This window comes from Drosophila willistoni, chromosome 3R, assembly GCF_018902025.1.
Source record: "Drosophila willistoni isolate 14030-0811.24 chromosome 3R, UCI_dwil_1.1, whole genome shotgun sequence".
Lineage (NCBI taxonomy): Eukaryota > Metazoa > Arthropoda > Insecta > Diptera > Drosophilidae > Drosophila > Drosophila willistoni.
In genome coordinates this window covers 19,709,391-19,728,133 of record NC_061086.1, presented here as the reverse complement: position 1 = coordinate 19,728,133, position 18,743 = coordinate 19,709,391, and the positions used below count along the sequence as shown (strand labels likewise).

The 18,743-nt window shown below is 38.3% G+C and overlaps 2 protein-coding genes across 2 annotated transcripts; one reads left to right on the top strand and one right to left on the bottom strand.

Annotated features, from left to right (window-relative positions):
* The first annotated feature begins 6,985 nt into the window (after positions 1–6,985).
* On the top strand, positions 6,986–15,404 carry LOC6648091 (protein kinase C-binding protein 1). The gene is made up of 9 exons (XM_023178833.2): positions 6,986–7,303; positions 7,435–7,654; positions 7,919–8,919; positions 8,987–9,153; positions 9,238–9,319; positions 11,177–11,357; positions 11,415–13,987; positions 14,056–14,934; positions 14,994–15,404. Exons 3-9 carry the CDS (start codon positions 7,945–7,947, stop codon positions 15,237–15,239), a joined length of 5,103 nt encoding a protein of 1,700 aa, XP_023034601.1. The 5' UTR covers positions 6,986–7,303; positions 7,435–7,654; positions 7,919–7,944; the 3' UTR covers positions 15,240–15,404.
* Positions 15,405–15,778: 374 nt separating this feature from the next.
* Positions 15,779–18,517, bottom strand: LOC6648092 (clavesin-2). Its single transcript, XM_002070503.4, has 5 exons — positions 17,857–18,517; positions 17,682–17,789; positions 16,475–16,619; positions 16,210–16,423; positions 15,779–16,150 (listed from the first exon to the last, which is right to left on the bottom strand). Exons 1-5 carry the CDS (start codon positions 18,402–18,404, stop codon positions 15,996–15,998), a joined length of 1,170 nt encoding a protein of 389 aa, XP_002070539.2. The 5' UTR covers positions 18,405–18,517; the 3' UTR covers positions 15,779–15,995.
* Between the last annotated feature and the right edge of the window lie 226 nt (positions 18,518–18,743).

The window sequence follows — 18,743 nt, the reverse complement described above, 5'->3', positions numbered from 1 at the left end:
TTGCTAAAATTCACAAAAAAAACACTTTATGCATAATTAAATTTTATATGTGAAATACATTGAATTACTATCTAAATACATATATATACTTGTGCAAATATTTTTACATTTCACAAATGATTAAGTTTTCTTTTTGTTATTTGTTTCACATGAAATACTCGTTACTATAGATATGACCCACATAAAATATTAGGAAAAGCAAACAAAAATTAAATAAATTTGTTAAAATTTCTAAACATATTTTTGGCTGAACTACAATGATTTAGATATGCTTTAGTTTAGATTTCAATACTAGTGGCCAGTTAGCAATTGGACAATTTGCTTACTTCTTTAGATTTCAATTTTTTTCGTCTGACTGTTTAGTTTAGAAACGTTTTCAATAGCAAACGCTTTAGAGAACATTTATTCTTTGAAATTTATAATTGATTAGCAACCTATTCGATTTTATTTTAATTAATTTCGATAGGTGTGTGTAAAAAACTAACCTAAAGTTTAAATACTTAAGGCAATACACTTAGTATGTATCATTTATGCAGATATTCTTACTAATACATAGCTACAAAATAGGGGTCAAATGTATAGAGCACATATGGTAGCTTGGTTTTATATGTATTAGTGTCTAAACAATATCGAATATTTTATGCTGTAACCATATGCAGATCTAGGACTGTGAAATTAAGAAAAGTTTGCCCCTTGATGTATGCAATAGGCTGGAAATTAGGTATGCAATTTGCAGTTCAAGAAATTTGCAAATTCTTAAAACATATAAAGAAGTTTGGGAATATTCTGTGGGGAAAAAATCCTCCAAGCAAATATTCAAGACATAAGAAAAATTCTAAATCAGTTCCAAATTAGAGTAGAAATTTTCTTATGTCTGTTATGTTCGGAAAATTCTTGGGTGGCTTATTGCCTACCTAAGGTAAATAATGTGTCCCTTTTCCTTTCCTAGGTACACCTATGGTTGTAGCAATACGATGATTTAGACAATCCATTTAAAAGACCCCAAAAGGAATCTATTTATCGTTTGGACTTTGAGAAAGACACAAGTATTAAATAGACGATCAAGATTGGCGAAAAAAGGAAAGTTTTTTTAAGCTACCTTTTGGTTTAGATTTCATCGAATGTTCCAACAAATTCCCACAATTGAACCCAAAAGCAAGTCACTTAAATTTATAAACATTTCTTTGCAACAAAGAGAGAAATTGAGAATAATGAGATGAAGAATTTACACAGATTTTTTAACAAAAAAAACAACGAAAACAGTTTGATTATCTTTATGATTTTTCTTTTTCTTTGAGTAACGAGTATTTCAATGTTGAATAAAATGCTTTTCTCTTCATATCCGAAAAAATAGGTTTTTGTTTTTTGATATAGTCAACTAAAGCAAACATTAGATTATAAATAGTTAATGCGTACTTAATTTTTGATAGCGCATAATTTATTTTTTTTTTAAATTTAAATGTAAAATGTGTGTATTGATTTTTGCGTTTTATCTATGAATGTATTTGCCCTACCCATATCCAATTTATTTGAGAATATTTTTAATTGTACATAATACAAATAGAAAATGGTTAATTTTAATTAACTGAGTGAAAACAATAGAAAATACTCGCAACAAATAATACAAAAAGGGGAGAAACAAAAAACAAAAAGAACACGCAGCAACCGCAGACGAAATGCAATATTTTATTCATTTTAAATCGTTTTAAACTAATTAAAATTAAAAATAACACAAATGCAGACATTGAAACCGCCAAGAGCTAAAGACAAGTGTAAATGAGAACTAAACTCTGGCTATGTAACTACTGTGTGTTTGTGTGTGTGCGAGTGTGCGTGTGTGGGTGTGTGAGGAAAATTTCAACTATGCTTTTTACTACCAACACATATGTATGTATTTACATATATGTAGAAGGTATTTATATGTATGAGGCAAAGCATTTTCCAAAACGCTTTAGCCATGAAACGAAGGCATGATGGAAAATGTAACTATAATTTTAATTACTCAATGTGAATGGAAATGGAAAAACAGGCAAAACCCAAAAGCAAAGCAGACAAACTGAAAGAGCAAAGAAGTGGAAGGGAAGGGGCAGGGATAGGCATTACAGAGGGCCAAATGCAATGCAGAGGACAAGCCAGTAAAATTAACTTTTTATGGATGTGGATGTGTGTTTGTGTGCATGTGTGTGCGTGTGTGTGTACATATATGTATGTATGCAGAAAAATAAATAAATTAAACTGAAGCATAGTAAACAATTTTTGTATAAAAACCTAACGAAATGCAATGAAATGAAATGAAACCAAACCAAGGCAAAAACCCAAAAACAAAACAAAAAAAAAAAAAGAAGCCAACAGCAACAAAATAAGCAAATATATATTATGTATGTATTTTAACTCAAATTTCATTGAAACTGCAAAAATTAGTCAAAAAATTCAATACATATGACACGCCCCCAAAATTTCCACCCAAACACACAAGCACACACAGTCACACACATACAAACACACGTATATACCCACATAAAGTCACAGACAGAGAACAAACACAAATCGAATTGCAAACAATGGCATTATATAAACAATATAGCCAAAGCCAAAGCGGAAAACGTAATAGCATTAATAGATTGTCAAGCTTTATTACACACTATAACTAAATATACATACCTACATACATACATACAAAGAAAACAAACAAACAAAACCATGATATATATATATATATATACATATATATTAAATAATAGATGAAATAATATAAATATTAATAATACTAATAATACCTAATAAAGAACACAAAAGAGAATTATGAATAAATTGAATAAAATCAGAAAAATTAAGCAAGAAATTTCATTTTGTATGAATTTTGGCGTTCCACGCGGCGTATGTTTAATATTTCAGTCAATAGTTGCTCCTGACGATGCCCCGTACCCACTCTCTCACTCTCTTGCCACCCCCTGCTGACATTTCCATTATGGCAAACTTTTTGCTCTTTGCAATCCAAATCAATTTCCCTTCCTGTGAGCATTCATTCCCCCAGCATGAATGGTTCGTTGTTGGGGTGGTGATGGTGGGAAACTTCCTCAATATTCTCGTCTCTTGGCAAATCTGCATAATTTGCCAGTTAAAGTGAAAATTTTTGACTGCTACTGCAACGACTATCACTTGTTGATTGCCCTTCGTCCTCAAAACGGTTTTTGGCATATCAAATTTCCGATACTTTCTCCCATACCAAAAACCAAAACTAACATTTGCTGCGTTTCCGCGCTTAATCTCCGTTTCTGCATTGATGTTTGCAATAATGACAGCAAATGACTGAGGCGGAGGCAGCAATCGTAATAACATTTTCATCTTAATGCACTCAAACACACACGCACACACACACACACGCACACATGCAGACATTTAGTCAAAAGTTCTTTTAGCATCTGCGTTAGGAGCATCCTGTGGCAGCATCCTGTGGCAAAGCCTAACCCAATACCAACCTAACACTCAAACCCATCACCAATCCAAGCAATGTTAGCTGCAGTTTGCCCTAAGAGATTGGTACGCCAACCGCAAAAACCATTGCGATTGCAACTCGTGTCGTGTTGTAGCTTTTGCCATTTTCCTCTCGCACTCTCTCTCTCTACCACTCTCTCTTACTTGCCGCTGCAACTCAGCAACTCTTGTTAGTTTTTCCTTTCCTTTTTGTTCTTTCTTTTTCGTTTTTTCTTAGCCAGGCACGCCCAGGAACGTTTTTCCTACAACCGTATGGATGCAGCATTCATTTTAGACAAGCATAATTTGCGGTCGGCGTAGGAGTTGAAACCAACATGGGATGGCATCCAACTGAAGGTCTTACAATTCTCCATTCCGGTTATTTACAGTTTTCATGGCCCTTGCTACAAAAATTTTTGTTCTAATGCAAAAATGATGCACTGCGCCCAAGCGGCCCATGCCAACAATTCTCAATCTCTCTCCCCCATTCTCCTCCAGGCACGAAGTATGTGTGTGTGTGTGTGGTCAGACATTAGAAGAATGGAAACCTACCTACTGCATTGAAAACATGTACTTAATGTACATGGAGCACAGTGGGCAGTCTGGCTCTGACCAAAAGGTCAGAGATGGATTAGTTAAATTAATGAAAGTCGGTGTCAGTTGGCAGATTAAATACGACAATTTTACCAATTCATTGTAGCCATCATAACTTGGAGGTTAGTCCGCTCCTGTATAATGGAGTTTTGTTAGAAAATATAAATCTGTTTGCCAAACAGTTATTGCTCTTGTTTCTGCCACACAACGACCCTTGCTCTCTCTCTCAATTACTCTCGTCCTGGCAATATGTGCATTCATTTTATATCCTTGCCTGCCATTTTTGGCAAAGTCTCAATTATTGGTAAGTTCGTAGAGTGGAGTGGCTCAGTGACTCAGGTGCCGGCAAAAGCATTCTATAAATTTTCAAAGTCCATGAAAACGATTACGATTATGCATGTTGTCCATGGCGAGACCCCCCGCGATCCATATATATATTTTTTTTGTTTGCAAAATGAAATTCAATGGGATTTTTTATTCTTCTTTGTTGTTGGTCATTTTCTTTGTTCCCGAACGCAGAGAACAAACAGAAGGGGGGAACGTTCCATAGAAATTTATGCCTACCTCTATGTAAGTCGCAAAGAAATTCTCCAATTTCAATTCCCAATGCAAGGGCATTGTTTTCTCAGTGCAAATCAATAATGACAACTCCCGATGTAAGGTAAGTACATTGCACTCCATATATGTATGTATGTATGTATGTGGGTATAACAAACAACAACGATTTTCCGACCTCCCTTTAGCCATCCCCTACGCAACTACCTAGCATCCTACCTGACCCTGGCCCATTGATTAAAGTGGTTCCTTTGTAAATTTATGTTCGAAATATTAACCGAATTGCTCCCCGAGGAACACTCTCGCCAAAAATATACACACACACACACACACATACAAAACAAAGGCAGAAAAAAGAAGTGAAACTTTGTACAAGGCTCGTGTACAGCGACACAAAAACATAAACAAAAAGGAAAGAGAATCAAAAACGAACAAGCCAAGGTAACTTTTTTAACAGTTTTTGGATTTTGGAATACAAATTATGTAAGTAATCTCCATTTATTGATATATGGATATTTACCAACCTACCAATGTACCTACATATATGTATACATGTTTACACGTGCCTAGGACCAGGTTCAGGACGAGGACGACAACGAGAACGACCCGGGTATGATGACATTGTTTTTGGGGTCGGGGAGGGGCCGTCGCATGCGACCTTTATGAATGGGCAAAACTTTTGTCTTTGGTTTGTGTGTTGTTGTTGTTGCTGGTCGCTTGTGTTTTTATCCCCTTGCAGCATTATAATTTGCCATGAATATATGACTATAGTGTAGGTGTAGCTGGGGTTTGAGGTGTGGGGTTTCTATTAGGCGTAACAGATAATTTTTTTTAGCGACAGTCATCCTTAGATTGCTCTATGTAAAAGTAAAAGTATCAAGTAACTAGTTTGAGCTCTTAGTTAAGTTTCTTTCTTATCTATAGGTCGCATAAACATTTACTGTGAAACAGAAAGTCTTTTCTCATACCCATGGATTCGCAAGAATATACATTAAAGTTTGAATAAAACATGGAAGCTGCTGCCCCCCTCTTAGACCATTGGTCTTTTCTCGGTACTAATTTCGAGTCGAATTTAATACAAATTTATAGGTTTTACCTTAACAAGGCTAGAGCAAATAAATTTATTTCTTGTCTAGAGCGGAATAATGTATTTAAATTATTAAACGTTGAATGGCGGACAAGTAATGGCTAATTTAAACTTTGCCTACTTTTTGGGGTCGCTAAATACGTTATATTAGAAATATGAAACATAATATTATATTGAGGCATTCGTTTAATGTCAGAGACGATATAATGCTTGCTAATAATGATAATAATTTTATTCATAATAGTGATCAAACATTTGTCTCCTATACTATTTTTTTCCATTTCGAACTGTAAATTTCTCTAAGGGGTATTAATAAACAAATGCACGCAATACGAGAATATTTATAAGTTAGTTGGCAAAGGTAATGATTTATTCGGTAAGTTAATTTGGCTAATTATTATGCATATGTATGTAATTAAACCTTCAAGCAAAAGACAATTCTACAGGAGAGAGAAAAATGCGGCGAATTGACCCGGCAGGCGAATTTGATTTAAATTACCAACAGTGTGCCCATATTCGGATTCTTTAAATGCATGTGAAAAATACTGTATCTTGCTCCATTCCAAACAAAAAAGCTAGATTTTGATGAGGCCTTGGCGCCATTTGCAATTGGCCTCACCAGAAGTAGAAGAGACCATTGAATTGGAGCCAACTGTCCAACACCTCGAAGCGGGGATATTCAAGTGCCCAGTGATATTGTTAAGGCATATCCCAATATACGTCTCTTTAAGTAAGTTAGCTACTTTACTACGTTTTCTATTTCTCACATTCACACATACATATGTACTTATAAATGTCTGTATATCTTTCAGACTCTACAATTCTGACAATGCTCAAGGTGGCTATGACAGAAATGTAGATTGGAACATGGTTGCCATATGCTGCAGCCTTTTAGGTCCGCCCGAGGAGCTGAAGAGTTTGTAATCCTCGCTGTTGCTGCCATTTGAGCGTGTAGAGGCTCCCAAAACTCGGGAGCTGAAGTTGCTCGGCATTCCCGTCTGGTGGGACTATGGGGAATACATTTCTCCCTATAATCGAGGCGTTCCATTTAGGAGCTACCCGTTTTCCAAAAGTGTATCAGAAGTACTATATTACTTCTCCATCCCGGGATGACTTCCGGGTGAAAGATTCCTGGATTTATATTTGCGGATATAATCCAAATCGATTTATTAAAATAATAAATAATTTCAAATAATAATATAATTCATAACCATAACATACAATATGTTTACTGGGTTCAACGTCGCTCAACGTCAACTGGTCACACTGACTGTATCAAATTGATAGTAATTCGCAAGTATTTTTGATTGAAATTGACTAAGTTGATCTGAAAATCTATTAAAATTGTGTTTAAGAATAAAATAATAAGTGAAATCCATATGATATGGAAAGCAAATGCGTGATGACATATGGGAATTCGCTGATGAAGCAGCTGCATTAAAACTACGCAGTGTTTTATCGATGTAAAAACAATAATTATAAAAAACTCTTGAATAAGAAGGAATTGCGCTCCTTTTTTTTTGCCGGAGGCGGACCCCAAACATCAAAAGGCAATAATAATTTACGATTGGATGTGATTGAAGAAGTCTTTCGGTAAGAATATACACACACATGCACGTAATACATGTACATATATGTATTGTATATACAGACAGACAGACAATGTGTACAGACGGACAGATATGTACATGCATACATACATATTTACGAATCGTTTCTTGCAGATGCAACTATACAACTGCTGCGCGGCCACAACAGCAACAACAATTAAAACAACAACCACAACATCAATAACAGCAACAACAAATCATATTAGTCTTGCCAAAAATAGAGTCTACATTACCCAGAAGAGATGCCGATACTAATGCCAGCGGTGGAAAGAGGTGGCTCTCATTGAAGCAGCAACAACCACCGGATTAAGATTGGGATTAGGTTTGAGATCAGGTTAGTGGGTAAAAAGAAATACTCATAGATTTTTACTCGCTGGAATTTTGCTGACCATGTGACGATGATATCCAAGAACAACAACAACAACAACCGTTTCATTTGCCATTTTCCCCCCCGATTCGTCACAACTGGTCTGGCCTCTCTCTTTCTCTCTCTTTTGTTGCCTCTCCCTCTCGAGCTCTCTCTCTGTGTCTGTTGCTCGCCCCTTGTTCATCTTTTATTTTATTATTATTTATTTTTTCTTTCTATCATTATCAATAGAGTTCCTTTTAGTGGCAGAACTTCACATGGAAACGGACAGCAGCGACGGGGACAGCGCCAAATCTATTCCGCGTCCTGATTTTGAAGCCGTCTCAGCCATTGATAGCCCACAGCCGCAATCCCTCCTGCATGTGGATGGCGGTGAAATGGACACAAGCAGCAGCAGCATGCCGAGCAAAAGACAAAAGTATGTGGTTAGTGCACCGCCGCTGGGTTCGGCCAATGGCAGTAGCAATTCATCCAATTGCAGTATGGGAGCTTCCACGGCGGCACCTTCATCTTCGCTGACCATGAAACTAACCAAAGTGGGTGCCACGCAGACATATGTGGGCGAATCTAAGATTGCACGGTCCTCAACGCCAAAGCAAGATTCGAAATTTCGAGTCTCCAGGGATTTAATGGCCCTGCAGAAATCTCACAACGACAGTAAAGTTCTTACTGGCTTTGTACAAGATGGCACCAATCCGAAACGTCGCAAATCTCGTTACATAGCTCAGGATCAGCCCTTGGTTGGCAAAGTTCTTTCGCAAAGTTTGTCAAAGGTTCCACGAAAATCCATTCGCTTGGCTAAGAAACGTAGCTTAAGTAATCCGTCATTATATCTAGACTCCGATGACAGTTGGCACCTGGAGCCAAGCACATTCCGCCAAACTGTGGATTCCAGAACTCAAATACCTAAACACTTATCACGTTGTCGGTTCCGTAGTAAGACTATCTGCTTTGGCAACGGAGATCGTGATATTCCGGGCATTAATATACGTTCTTCGGAAAACTCTGAATTCATGGGCAATGCTTCTCTCGATACGAATCGAAAAATACCCGTCATAAATACATCGGGCGATGCAGATTGGCCTGTAAGCTCCAACATGTCCACTTTCTCAGATGTCAGCGAATCCAGAACAATACTTACAACGATTGGTCCACCCACAGAAATTCATATGGAAGAGGAGGAGCAGGAAGTTGAGCAGCGTCTCAGAGAAATTTATCAGGAAGGTCCAAGGGTATGTTCTCAAATATCTTTATACTAATACAAATTTTAAATAATCTTATTGTTTTCTTTTCTTTAAGGATGGCTGGGATCCCTTTTGCTGGAAATGTCGCGAATGTGGAAAATTGGTACCCTGTTGCAAGTGTTTGCGCTCCTATCACACTTATTGTGTACGTCCGGCTTCCACAAAATTTGATGCCACCTGGAAGTGTCCCGAATGCGTGCTTATCGAGAGTGCCCCAAAGAGGTGGGTCTCTATATATATAATAGTTTTAGATCTATAACTAATTAATTAAATTCAACTTTCCTTTCCTATTTATTGATAAATTAGGTTACGCCGCAACGATGTCTCATTGGATCTGTTGAGCCAGTTGCTCTCTTTTGCGCTCGACCGGATGAAACACATGCGCGGGGTAAGTTCATTTCTATGCAACATATATACTAATATATATGTATACATTCCCATCCCATTCCCAATCGCGATTTTCATTATCTTCTTCCACATGTTCGTTTGTTTGCCGTTTCAAAAATCACGCAAAATTCGTTTCGCTTCACACAAACAACAATTGTCCACAGAGAGATATACACAATATAAATGGTTGTATATACATATGTGTACGTATATGAATGTATGTATATGCCATATGTAGATGTCTGCGTATGTAGGTCTTCTTCTCTATTGCGCTCTTCGGTGCTGCAGTCCACGTTGGCTCTCGTTTGTTCGCTCTCAACCTCGTCAGCAAAACTCATCTAAAATGACGAATCGAATTTGCTTATATAGACACCTGATGTGACTCGTTGGTTTTGCTGATTCGGTCTGCAGGTTAATCACGTTTTTTTTCCCTGTTGAGAAACAGTCTAAGCCCTCTTTGTAATTACCACCATTTGGAGAGCTTTTTAATCCTTAAATTTATTTTCAAAATAGATATACTTAATACTTAGAATGCTTTAAAATACTTGCAAATATCGGTTCAAAAAATTAAAAGAAACCAAAGAATACAAAATTATTTATTGTTTACAATAATTTATATATGTATTAATAACTTAACCTGAAAGGTACCAACCACATGCTAATATTACTTTGATTGTATAATTTTCAACCAATCACTCTTCGGTTTTCAACCCACGTTTTTTGCTCAATGCTTTATTTATTACACGAGTATATGTACATACATATGTATGTATGTTTATATAGGTACTGCTGATAAGAAGTTATTTTCATTCTGATTTGATTTAATAGAATTTTTAAATTAACTAATCTTTCTACTAAAACAAAAACCCTAATTGTACTTTACACAATATTAATTCTAACTAATCTCTATTGAAGCAGGAATATTGCTCACAATATTTATTATTACATTAACTTTTGACTAGTTAGTTAAAGCTCACTCTTAAATGTTATTTGTTTTTGGGCAGGCAACTTGAATCACTTACTACAGGATTTTATCAAATTAGAAAGAGTCTTAGGGGCAAATAGAGAAAATAATTAAAGCATATTCAATTAGTTTTGGGGTAATCCTCTTCTACATACTCCTGTCACATGGTTTCTTGTGCTTAATTTTATGATGTCATTCCATGGCCAAAAAGCTATAACCACTTTTATGAAAGTCATGCCAACAAAATATTATGCAGAAACATGAAACAGAAGATTTTCATAAAATAGGCAATTAATGCGGCAACAGTTTGCCTTTAAATTGAAGTAAATTATGAGTATTTGGAATGTGGCTTTTCCTCGCTCTCCCTCTCTCTCTCTCAATTTCTTTTTGTTTTTGGTTTTTCTTGGTCTCGTTAAATACGCTTAAAATGTGCGAGTGCGAGAAATGAATTAATTAATTAATTTAATATGACCGCCAACAGAGTGAGCTAGCCTTAAAAACAATTACACAAGACCAAACAAATTGGATACAGATATATGTACATATAGATACAAATGTATCTATAACTGCGAGTGCAGGAAGAGGCATTCAACGCAATATCTACATTGCCTACATCCATTTCCTCCTTTGCGTAGTAACAAAACGAAGAGGAAAACAAAATTGGCACGATGGCATTAACATCGGGAGGCATAAAGTCGTATACGTCGGCAAACTTGTTTATTTACAATAGCTCAACTCAATTCAATCTCCCCCATTGTATCCGTACTTTACTCTCTCTCTCTCTTCCTCTCTTTATCTATCAGTCTGTTTCTGTTGGTTACTCTCCCTCTCTGATTGCGGCAAATTCATTAAGTCTCACACCCGCTCTCTTTCTCTCTCTATCTATCCCTGCAGGCCCACAAAATACGTTCGCCGCAAGATGTTTTGCCGCAGTCATATAGCAAATATTTTGTGAATCCGGTGAGTTTTACCAGTCTGGCTGAATGCATACGGAATGGAGCATTTCATAGTGCCGATGAATTTCTGAGCGAAGTGAAATGGATGCAGCATAATGCTTTAATTCTCGATGCCGGTGGTAAGCCCAATAATATCTCTTTATCATTATTCTATATTCATTCAGTGTATTCCGCAGATATTAAAGTGGAGCAAGCATCAAAGGCTGTGGTAAAAATCTGTCGACAGGAGGCCAACGAGATTGAGACCTGTGCCGAATGTTATTTGAATGCCAACTCCAGTGATGAATGGTTCGTAAAGGTCTGCACACATCCACATCTGTTGCTGTGGGCCAAGCTAAAGGGATTTCCCTATTGGCCCGCCAAGGCCATGGGCTCCAGTGCCAATGCCTTGGTGAATGTGCGTTTCTTTGGCAAACATGACAGAGCCAATGTGCCAGTAAAGGATTGCTTCTTGTATTCGGAACGAGATCCCAATACACAGACTAGTCGCCGATCGGCCAGGGATCTAGCTGAATGCATACGCGAGGTAGAGGTGCATATTGCGAATATTAAACGGAAAATTGGCAGCTTCAATTATGCACCATATCGTACTGCATACGATCCTCTTGGCGAGCAACAGCAGCTGGAAAAAATGATGCCCGGAGTACATGACATTATCCAACAGCAATTGGAACCGGCCAATAAGACACCATTGCAGTTTCTTATAAGAAAGACAGCCGGTGATAAGTTGTCCATTGTCAAGAAGAGCAAAGCCACCGAATCTGGCAATGAATCGGATCAGGCGAGTCCAAATAAAAAGACTCTCTTGGCCACCAAGGATCCTGAGCCAGTTATCGAGCCTGTTGTTAAGTCGAAAAGTAGTAACTACGAGGTTATACCCCGATCGGCGAATCCTCTAAGCGAATCTCGTGGCTGTACGGTGATACTTAAGCGCAAATCAATGGCAGCTAAAATGACAACTCCCTCACCGTCATCCGCAGCAACAGCAACAACAACATCCTTAGTGGAAGTATCCACCAGCAAACGTAAACATTCCCTGAGTGATGCCAGCTGCACAAGTGAAATGGAGCTTGGCCATTTGTCTACAGGGCACAAGCATAAGCCAAAGCATCCCCGGAAGCAAGTCAGTGCACCTGCCCCTGCAAAATTACAAGAACCTTCTGTAGAAAAAACAAAGGAGGAAGACAAATCTTCGGAAACTGAAAGTTCACCTGCTACTGGGGGAGTTGTCTCTGTTGTGGAAATGGTTAGACGTCGCCAGGGAGTAACTATAACCAAGATTCCCAAGGATAATCAACAACCAGAAGGAGGAGGAGGAGCATCAGCAGCTCCGCCCACTAAGCCAACTGTAAGAGGGCCAAGCGAGCCAGCTAGGCCGAAGCTAACCGAAATGGAACGACAACAGCAACAACTCATTAGCAAAGTGATTCCATTTATTGAGATCAAAAAAGAAGTGGTATCTGAACCAGAAGAGGATACCCCAGCAGAGAAGATTCCTGATCAACAGGAAACACAACCACAGCAACAGCAGAAACAACAACAACCACAACAGCAACAACAAGAGAAGGCAGTGCCGCCACAACCACCGACGCCACCGCCTGAGCCACGAATTGCAGCTCCTTCCAAGCCTGCTCCACCGCCAGACCCACCAGTTATGGTGCCGTTGTCTGGTCCACTTCCTGGAATTCAAATCAAAGAAGAAATACTAAGCGAGGATGAAACAGAGAAGGAATCAACGCCAGAGGAAGAGCCAAGTAGCAGTACAGAAAAGGCACCGGAAATGACTCCCAGTTCTATGCCTCCGCCACCAGCTTTACCGCAAAGAGCTCCAGAGATGGCGCCCCTTAATCGGGAGGACGCAGCCGCATCGGATTTTGTACGTTTCGTAGGGGACACAACAATACAAAGAGTAAACCAAAAGCAAGTACCCCAAAAGACGGTGGAAGTAGCACCAAAGCGAAGAGGGGTTCCACATGGTCCTCTGCCAGCAGCAGCGCAAGCCTCCTTGGCTTCTTCATCGCCAGCATCGACATCTACATCAGAACCACCATCGCCGTCACCCTCACCGAAACCAGCAAATAGTTATAAAACTCCTACCCAGTCCAGTTTTAACACCAAATCTCCAGCACCCACACCAACCCCTGGGCCGCCCCAACATCAGCAGCTACGTGTTAAGAGTGATAGAGCACTGAATCAGACGCCTCCACCTCAATGTTTGGGCCCCAATTTGAGTGCTACACCGGCAACAACCACATCAAGTTTGCTCAGATCCCACATGGTAGTAATTCCCGTCGAACAGGCAGGCGGCAGCAACATAAACAATACCACAAGTCCCATGGCCGTACCCGTGCCCCCGCTAAGGGCGGTGTCCAAGAATACGTTGCAGCAATCGACTATTCCGATTGGCCCTGCAATTGGTGTACCAATATCTTTACCACCGCCTCTAGCTGATCTGAGTGTGCCACCAACTCCACCATCCAGCACACTAACTTCAAGCGCTGAATCTAGTGGTCTATTGGTCAATGCTTTGAACGGCCTGTCCAGTGATCTGTCGGCCAGTGAATTACCCATTGCCACAGCAGATCCCATAACACCGGGAATGGCGGCAGCATTGAGTGAGATGGTTTTGCGAACGGGACCGCCTAAGCTAGTGGCACGACCCTGTGGTCCCCTGCACTCTGATGGGTCCCACATTTATCCATCGCAGGCTGGGCCACTTTCTCGACGCCTCAAAGATAATGCCCACAAGGTTAGCAGCCAGTGATATGATATTTAAATGCATAATAGATCTTTAATCCATGTAATATTTTTAACTAGATCACCGACTACTTTATTTCGGTTATCGAGGACACTCTTAGCGACTTGGGCTCTGGTGAACCAAGCGTTATGCAGGCTCGAGTCGCTGTCCTCACACTGGAGAATGAACGCCTGAAGCAACACTATGAACGCCAATTGGCCGACATGCAACGTTCCACTGAGATGATGATTGCCGAAATGCGCAAGACCCTGGAGCAGGAGAACAAGCGCGTCATTAGCGAGCTACGTCAGCAGAGCACAGTAGATCGGATGCGGGCCGTGGAGGAGGCCAAGAAGAAGCAGTGGTGTGCCAACTGTATGCGCGAAGCTCAACTCTATTGCTGTTGGAATACATCCTACTGTGATTATCCCTGCCAGCAGATGCACTGGCCCCGCCATTCGGCTAGCTGTGGACAAGCGGTCACTGTGCAAACGCCAGTTGCACCACTTCCACCCACTGAAATGGCTGCTTCCCGTTCTCGCAGTAAAACATCGACACCGACTACGACAGCAACCAATAACTCCCAAGTTATTGGCAATCCGATGCCCAGTCCTCAGTTGAACAGAAGTGCTCCCCCCGTTCCAACTGTTGTGACTGCGCCTGCTAAAAAATGGCAAAATAATCAGCCGTTAATGTCTATGATCAATCAACATCAGTCTGGTTCAGAGCAAGTGCTTAAGCTTCCCTCCAATACATATCTGCGTCCAGTGGTTAGCCCAATGACATCCACAGTATCAGCCCCGCCACCCCCTAATAGCAACAGCAACACAAATATGACCACATTGATCACACCATCTGCATCGTCAGCTCCGCATCTTAACAGCCTCCTGCCACCTAATCGGAATGCAATGAGCTACAAGCCCATGCAGTCTATGCCTGTGCCGCGTTTTAATATTCCTGTAAGTTGGATTTAATTTCTTTTTGTATCGAATCTATTTTAATTTCAATTCCTATTTAGTTACCCATCACCATGAACAACAGTTTTGGACTCATGGCAGTGGAGCAAAGTCAAAAACAACAACAACAACAAACATCTAAAACAACCGGACGCAACTCCAACAAAGCCACAAATCGAGTGCGCAATATCAATAATAATAACAATAACAATGCCAACAATAGTGCCCCAGGCATGCGATCCAATCCTAATCAACAGAATCAAGTTTTCCCTCAGTCAGTTAGAAGTTTACCTAATCCATATACATGAATTACAACTGAAGAACTGAATTCGATTTAATTTAAATATTGATATCCTTAGATTCTAATCTATTGAGTGAAGTGTTTTAGGTTTAACCGAAACTTTTTGAATGCGTTTAAAAAGACCCCATAAATTAATAGTGCTAGATACAGATATTAAATATTTAATATAGTAGTTTTTCTCATTTATATTTTTCGTTTTGTTGCATCCTAGAAAACTGAAAAAAACCCCTCAATTGAATCTGCGATAAGTGTAATTTTCCTTAATTAATTTTGGATAGCTGATTACAAGATAGGCAGAAAAGTGTTGTTTTTTTTTTCCTTTGGTGACAAATATTTAGTTAATTTACTGTCAATTTTAAGGCTCTCATATAGAATGTATATTTCACATACAGTATATAGACTCCATTAGATGGAGAACGAGTATATATGTATGTAGTATATATACTCGCTCGTACATTTTAGTATGTAAGTTCTTCTCTAATTACATGAATAAGTTGAACGTTGTAAAATGCATTAACTATTTAAAATATAGCTATAAGCTTTAATTAAAACTTCAACTGAAAATATGTATGTTCCAACGATTACAACAACGTTTAAACGTAAATATTAAATGTTTAATTTACAAAACAAATTCAATATCTCATTTCATTAGTGGAAACTAAAAGTAATAATCATTAAAGCAAACACCTCGAAAAAAAAAAACCAAAAACTCAAGAAAAACAATGTCCTATTTATAACCAAACAAAAAAAGGAGGTGAACTTGTTAATCAATGTCCAGTTTTTTAAAATTTCCTTCAATTCCAAATAAATCTGAAGCGTTCTTTGGCTTGCCGGGTCTTAGTTTCTCATTCACCTGATGTCGAGTCTCAAATTCAAGCATTTGTTTGCGATCGTCAAGCATTTTTTTGTAGTAAATTTCTAAGACATAAAATATAAGGCATTAGGTTTAATGTAGAAGGCTTTTCGCAAAGGCTTACCTTTTGCCACACTGGCCTCTTCCAGTGGTCCACCGTAATCCTTGGGTAACATTTCGAGTGGCACAAATTTATAAAACTCATTAATGTCATTGTGTAAATACAATATATTGGTCAATTCCTTTTTCATAAACGGATTCATCAGAGCCATTATCTTATCCATAAACGGAACAATGTTGATAAAATGGAAACCAATCAGACGTATAGCAGCCGCTTCCTGGATTTAAAGAGTTATAAGGGAAATTCCAAATGGTTTATCATTATTTACCTGCAAGTAGAAGAGAAACTTCTTCATCTGAAGCAAACCAATGCGTGCCACATGACCCAGGGAGCAACCCTTCAGATCGATTACTATAACATGGCCCGGTTGTATGCCATCCTCGTACATCCAATAGTCAAATATCATGCAATATCTATAAGAAAAAAACAAAGAAATTCGCTAAGATCAAAACTAAAAAACTATGCACATTTTGATCATCTGCTGAGTCAAGCTCTAAATGTTTATATGTATTTATAGTAATTATTATTTGCCTTAATTGACAACCATTATACAGCAAATTATTTTTCGTATTTGGCAACGACCTGTAGCTATAGCCGACCAACTTTAAAGTTAATTATCCGAATATACTAGCACATATACATAGATGTACATTCAGGTATGTTTGCACTTATATATATATTTGTATTTGTATCCGTAATTACTGGACATGCTAAGGTCTACTGTGCGTGTTCATGTGCTGCATTTACTGAGACGACGATTTAGCTTCATACATACATATGATATATCTGAGCAAATGAACAAGTGCTTTCGGGTTAGGGAGAAATGACATTAAGCTTTATAAGCACAAATCTCTTAATGATTTTGCACGTAGTGTCATAATTTAAACCTGACAGTTCTCATATCATAAATGACGTGTTAATCACATATAAAAACAATTTAGCAAACAACTTTTCCCTTATTTCATTTGCATACTTCAGAAAAGTTCATTAGGTTTATTAGTTATTATTTTAAAATTTCGTTGGAAAATCTATAGATTTAATGGCAAAGTATAGGACATACTATACTATATCTATCCTAATTTCGTCTTGATTAATAAATCTGTTATATAGAAAGGTAAATTTTAAAAGAATCGGATTCAAACGCTCTAATATCTTTAACATAATCATATTTTTAAAGGACTTATATGTAAGTTTTTAAAGTACTTATGAATTGCGAACAGACAACTATTTGATTAATAAAATAGTGTATTCATTTCAGTTTTTTTTTATAGAAAATAATCTGATTTAGCATAAATGTAGTTAAAAATTTCAATACTTATTGATGAAAATTGAATAATTGGCAAGTTTTTAAAAAACTGTTTTAGAAATAACCTACAAATGCGATTTTGGTATAAAGTTATAAAAATATTACTATTTTCAAATATTTGCCTTCAGTTCACATATACATAAATCTATTTTTATCACATTTTACTTACAATTTCATGCAATCTGCATAGTTAAAGTTTGAGGCATTCAGATCATCGAGTTTGCCAATAATAACACGATATCCTTCAGGTGTAGCACCAGGCAATGGTACAACAGAACTGTAATAAAACATACATATATATAGGGATTAAATAGTAATTTATGTAATTATATTTTCCACTTTACACTGTTTTCATGGCTTTTCTGATTTCCGTTCTCTCGCAATCCAGATTCACAAAAAACTCATCCAAATGGGTGCGGGCTGTTAGATTTATGTCGAGGACCTGTTTGGCCACCTCCATGCTGTAACGGCAGGCATAGAAGAAATGTAGAGCCTCGGCCTCCGAAAAATGTGCCGAAATGTGAGGCTGAACATGTATCCAATCGACAAATTTTTGGACTTCTGATCGCTTGATTTCCGGGAATTGGGCATATTGCTTTTCCAGATCGGCTTCTTTCATGTTTTGGCGATATGGTTTTCCTTTTTGGGGAATTGCGAGGGAATAACTTTTGATTTTAACGGTCGTTCGGAACGCGTTTCCAGCTATCGACCGACAACTGTCGACTGTTGAAAATGAAATGAAAATGGAAGCTGTTTGCTTTCGCAAGTGAAACTGGTTGGAGAATTCGGCATGCAATTTCCAGTGTTCGGGGATTGAATCTCGGGAATTGTCTTGTTTGTGGCATGCCCGGGAGTTGCGGTGGGGCTTTGCAGCTTTGATGGCATCGAACATTTGTGTTTTTGGGTGTTGAACAAGCGGGTGGTCCGGCCGGGGGGAGTAGACTACTTCAACTACTGGCCTTTCGTTGTCGGCGTCATCGTTCGTTCATTTCACTTCCACAACAACAACCATTCATTCACTTGCGTGAAAATGCAATTTTTGCTTTTTTTTCATCCGCCTTTTGCTATCCAATATTATTATTATTTCGCTTGCATAACATGCATATGTTTCGAGTGATTGGGCAGTCCATATACATATATGGCCATTTGGTCTGTTATTATACATGAATTTTCCATCCCATGGCGTGTGCTCCTAACTTAACTCCTTCAATGAAGGGGAAATTCGATGCCT

Excerpts from the sequence above, each read along its gene's own strand:
- LOC6648092 (XM_002070503.4), bottom strand. The coding sequence starts at position 18,404 with ATGTTCGATGCCATCAAAGCTGCAAAGCCCCACCGCAACTCCCGGGCA. Across the intron at positions 16,620-17,681 it reads TATGCAGATTGCATGAAATT|ATATTGCATGATATTTGACT; the intron begins GTAAGTAAAATG and ends TTTTTCTTATAG. Across the intron at positions 16,424-16,474 it reads AGTTTCTCTTCTACTTGCAG|GAAGCGGCTGCTATACGTCT; the intron begins GTAAATAATGAT and ends CTTTAAATCCAG.
- LOC6648091 (XM_023178833.2), top strand. The coding sequence starts at position 7,945 with ATGGAAACGGACAGCAGCGACGGGGACAGCGCCAAATCTATTCCGCGT. Across the intron at positions 11,358-11,414 it reads TTTAATTCTCGATGCCGGTG|ATATTAAAGTGGAGCAAGCA; the intron begins GTAAGCCCAATA and ends TGTATTCCGCAG. Across the intron at positions 14,935-14,993 it reads TGCCGCGTTTTAATATTCCT|TTACCCATCACCATGAACAA; the intron begins GTAAGTTGGATT and ends ATTCCTATTTAG.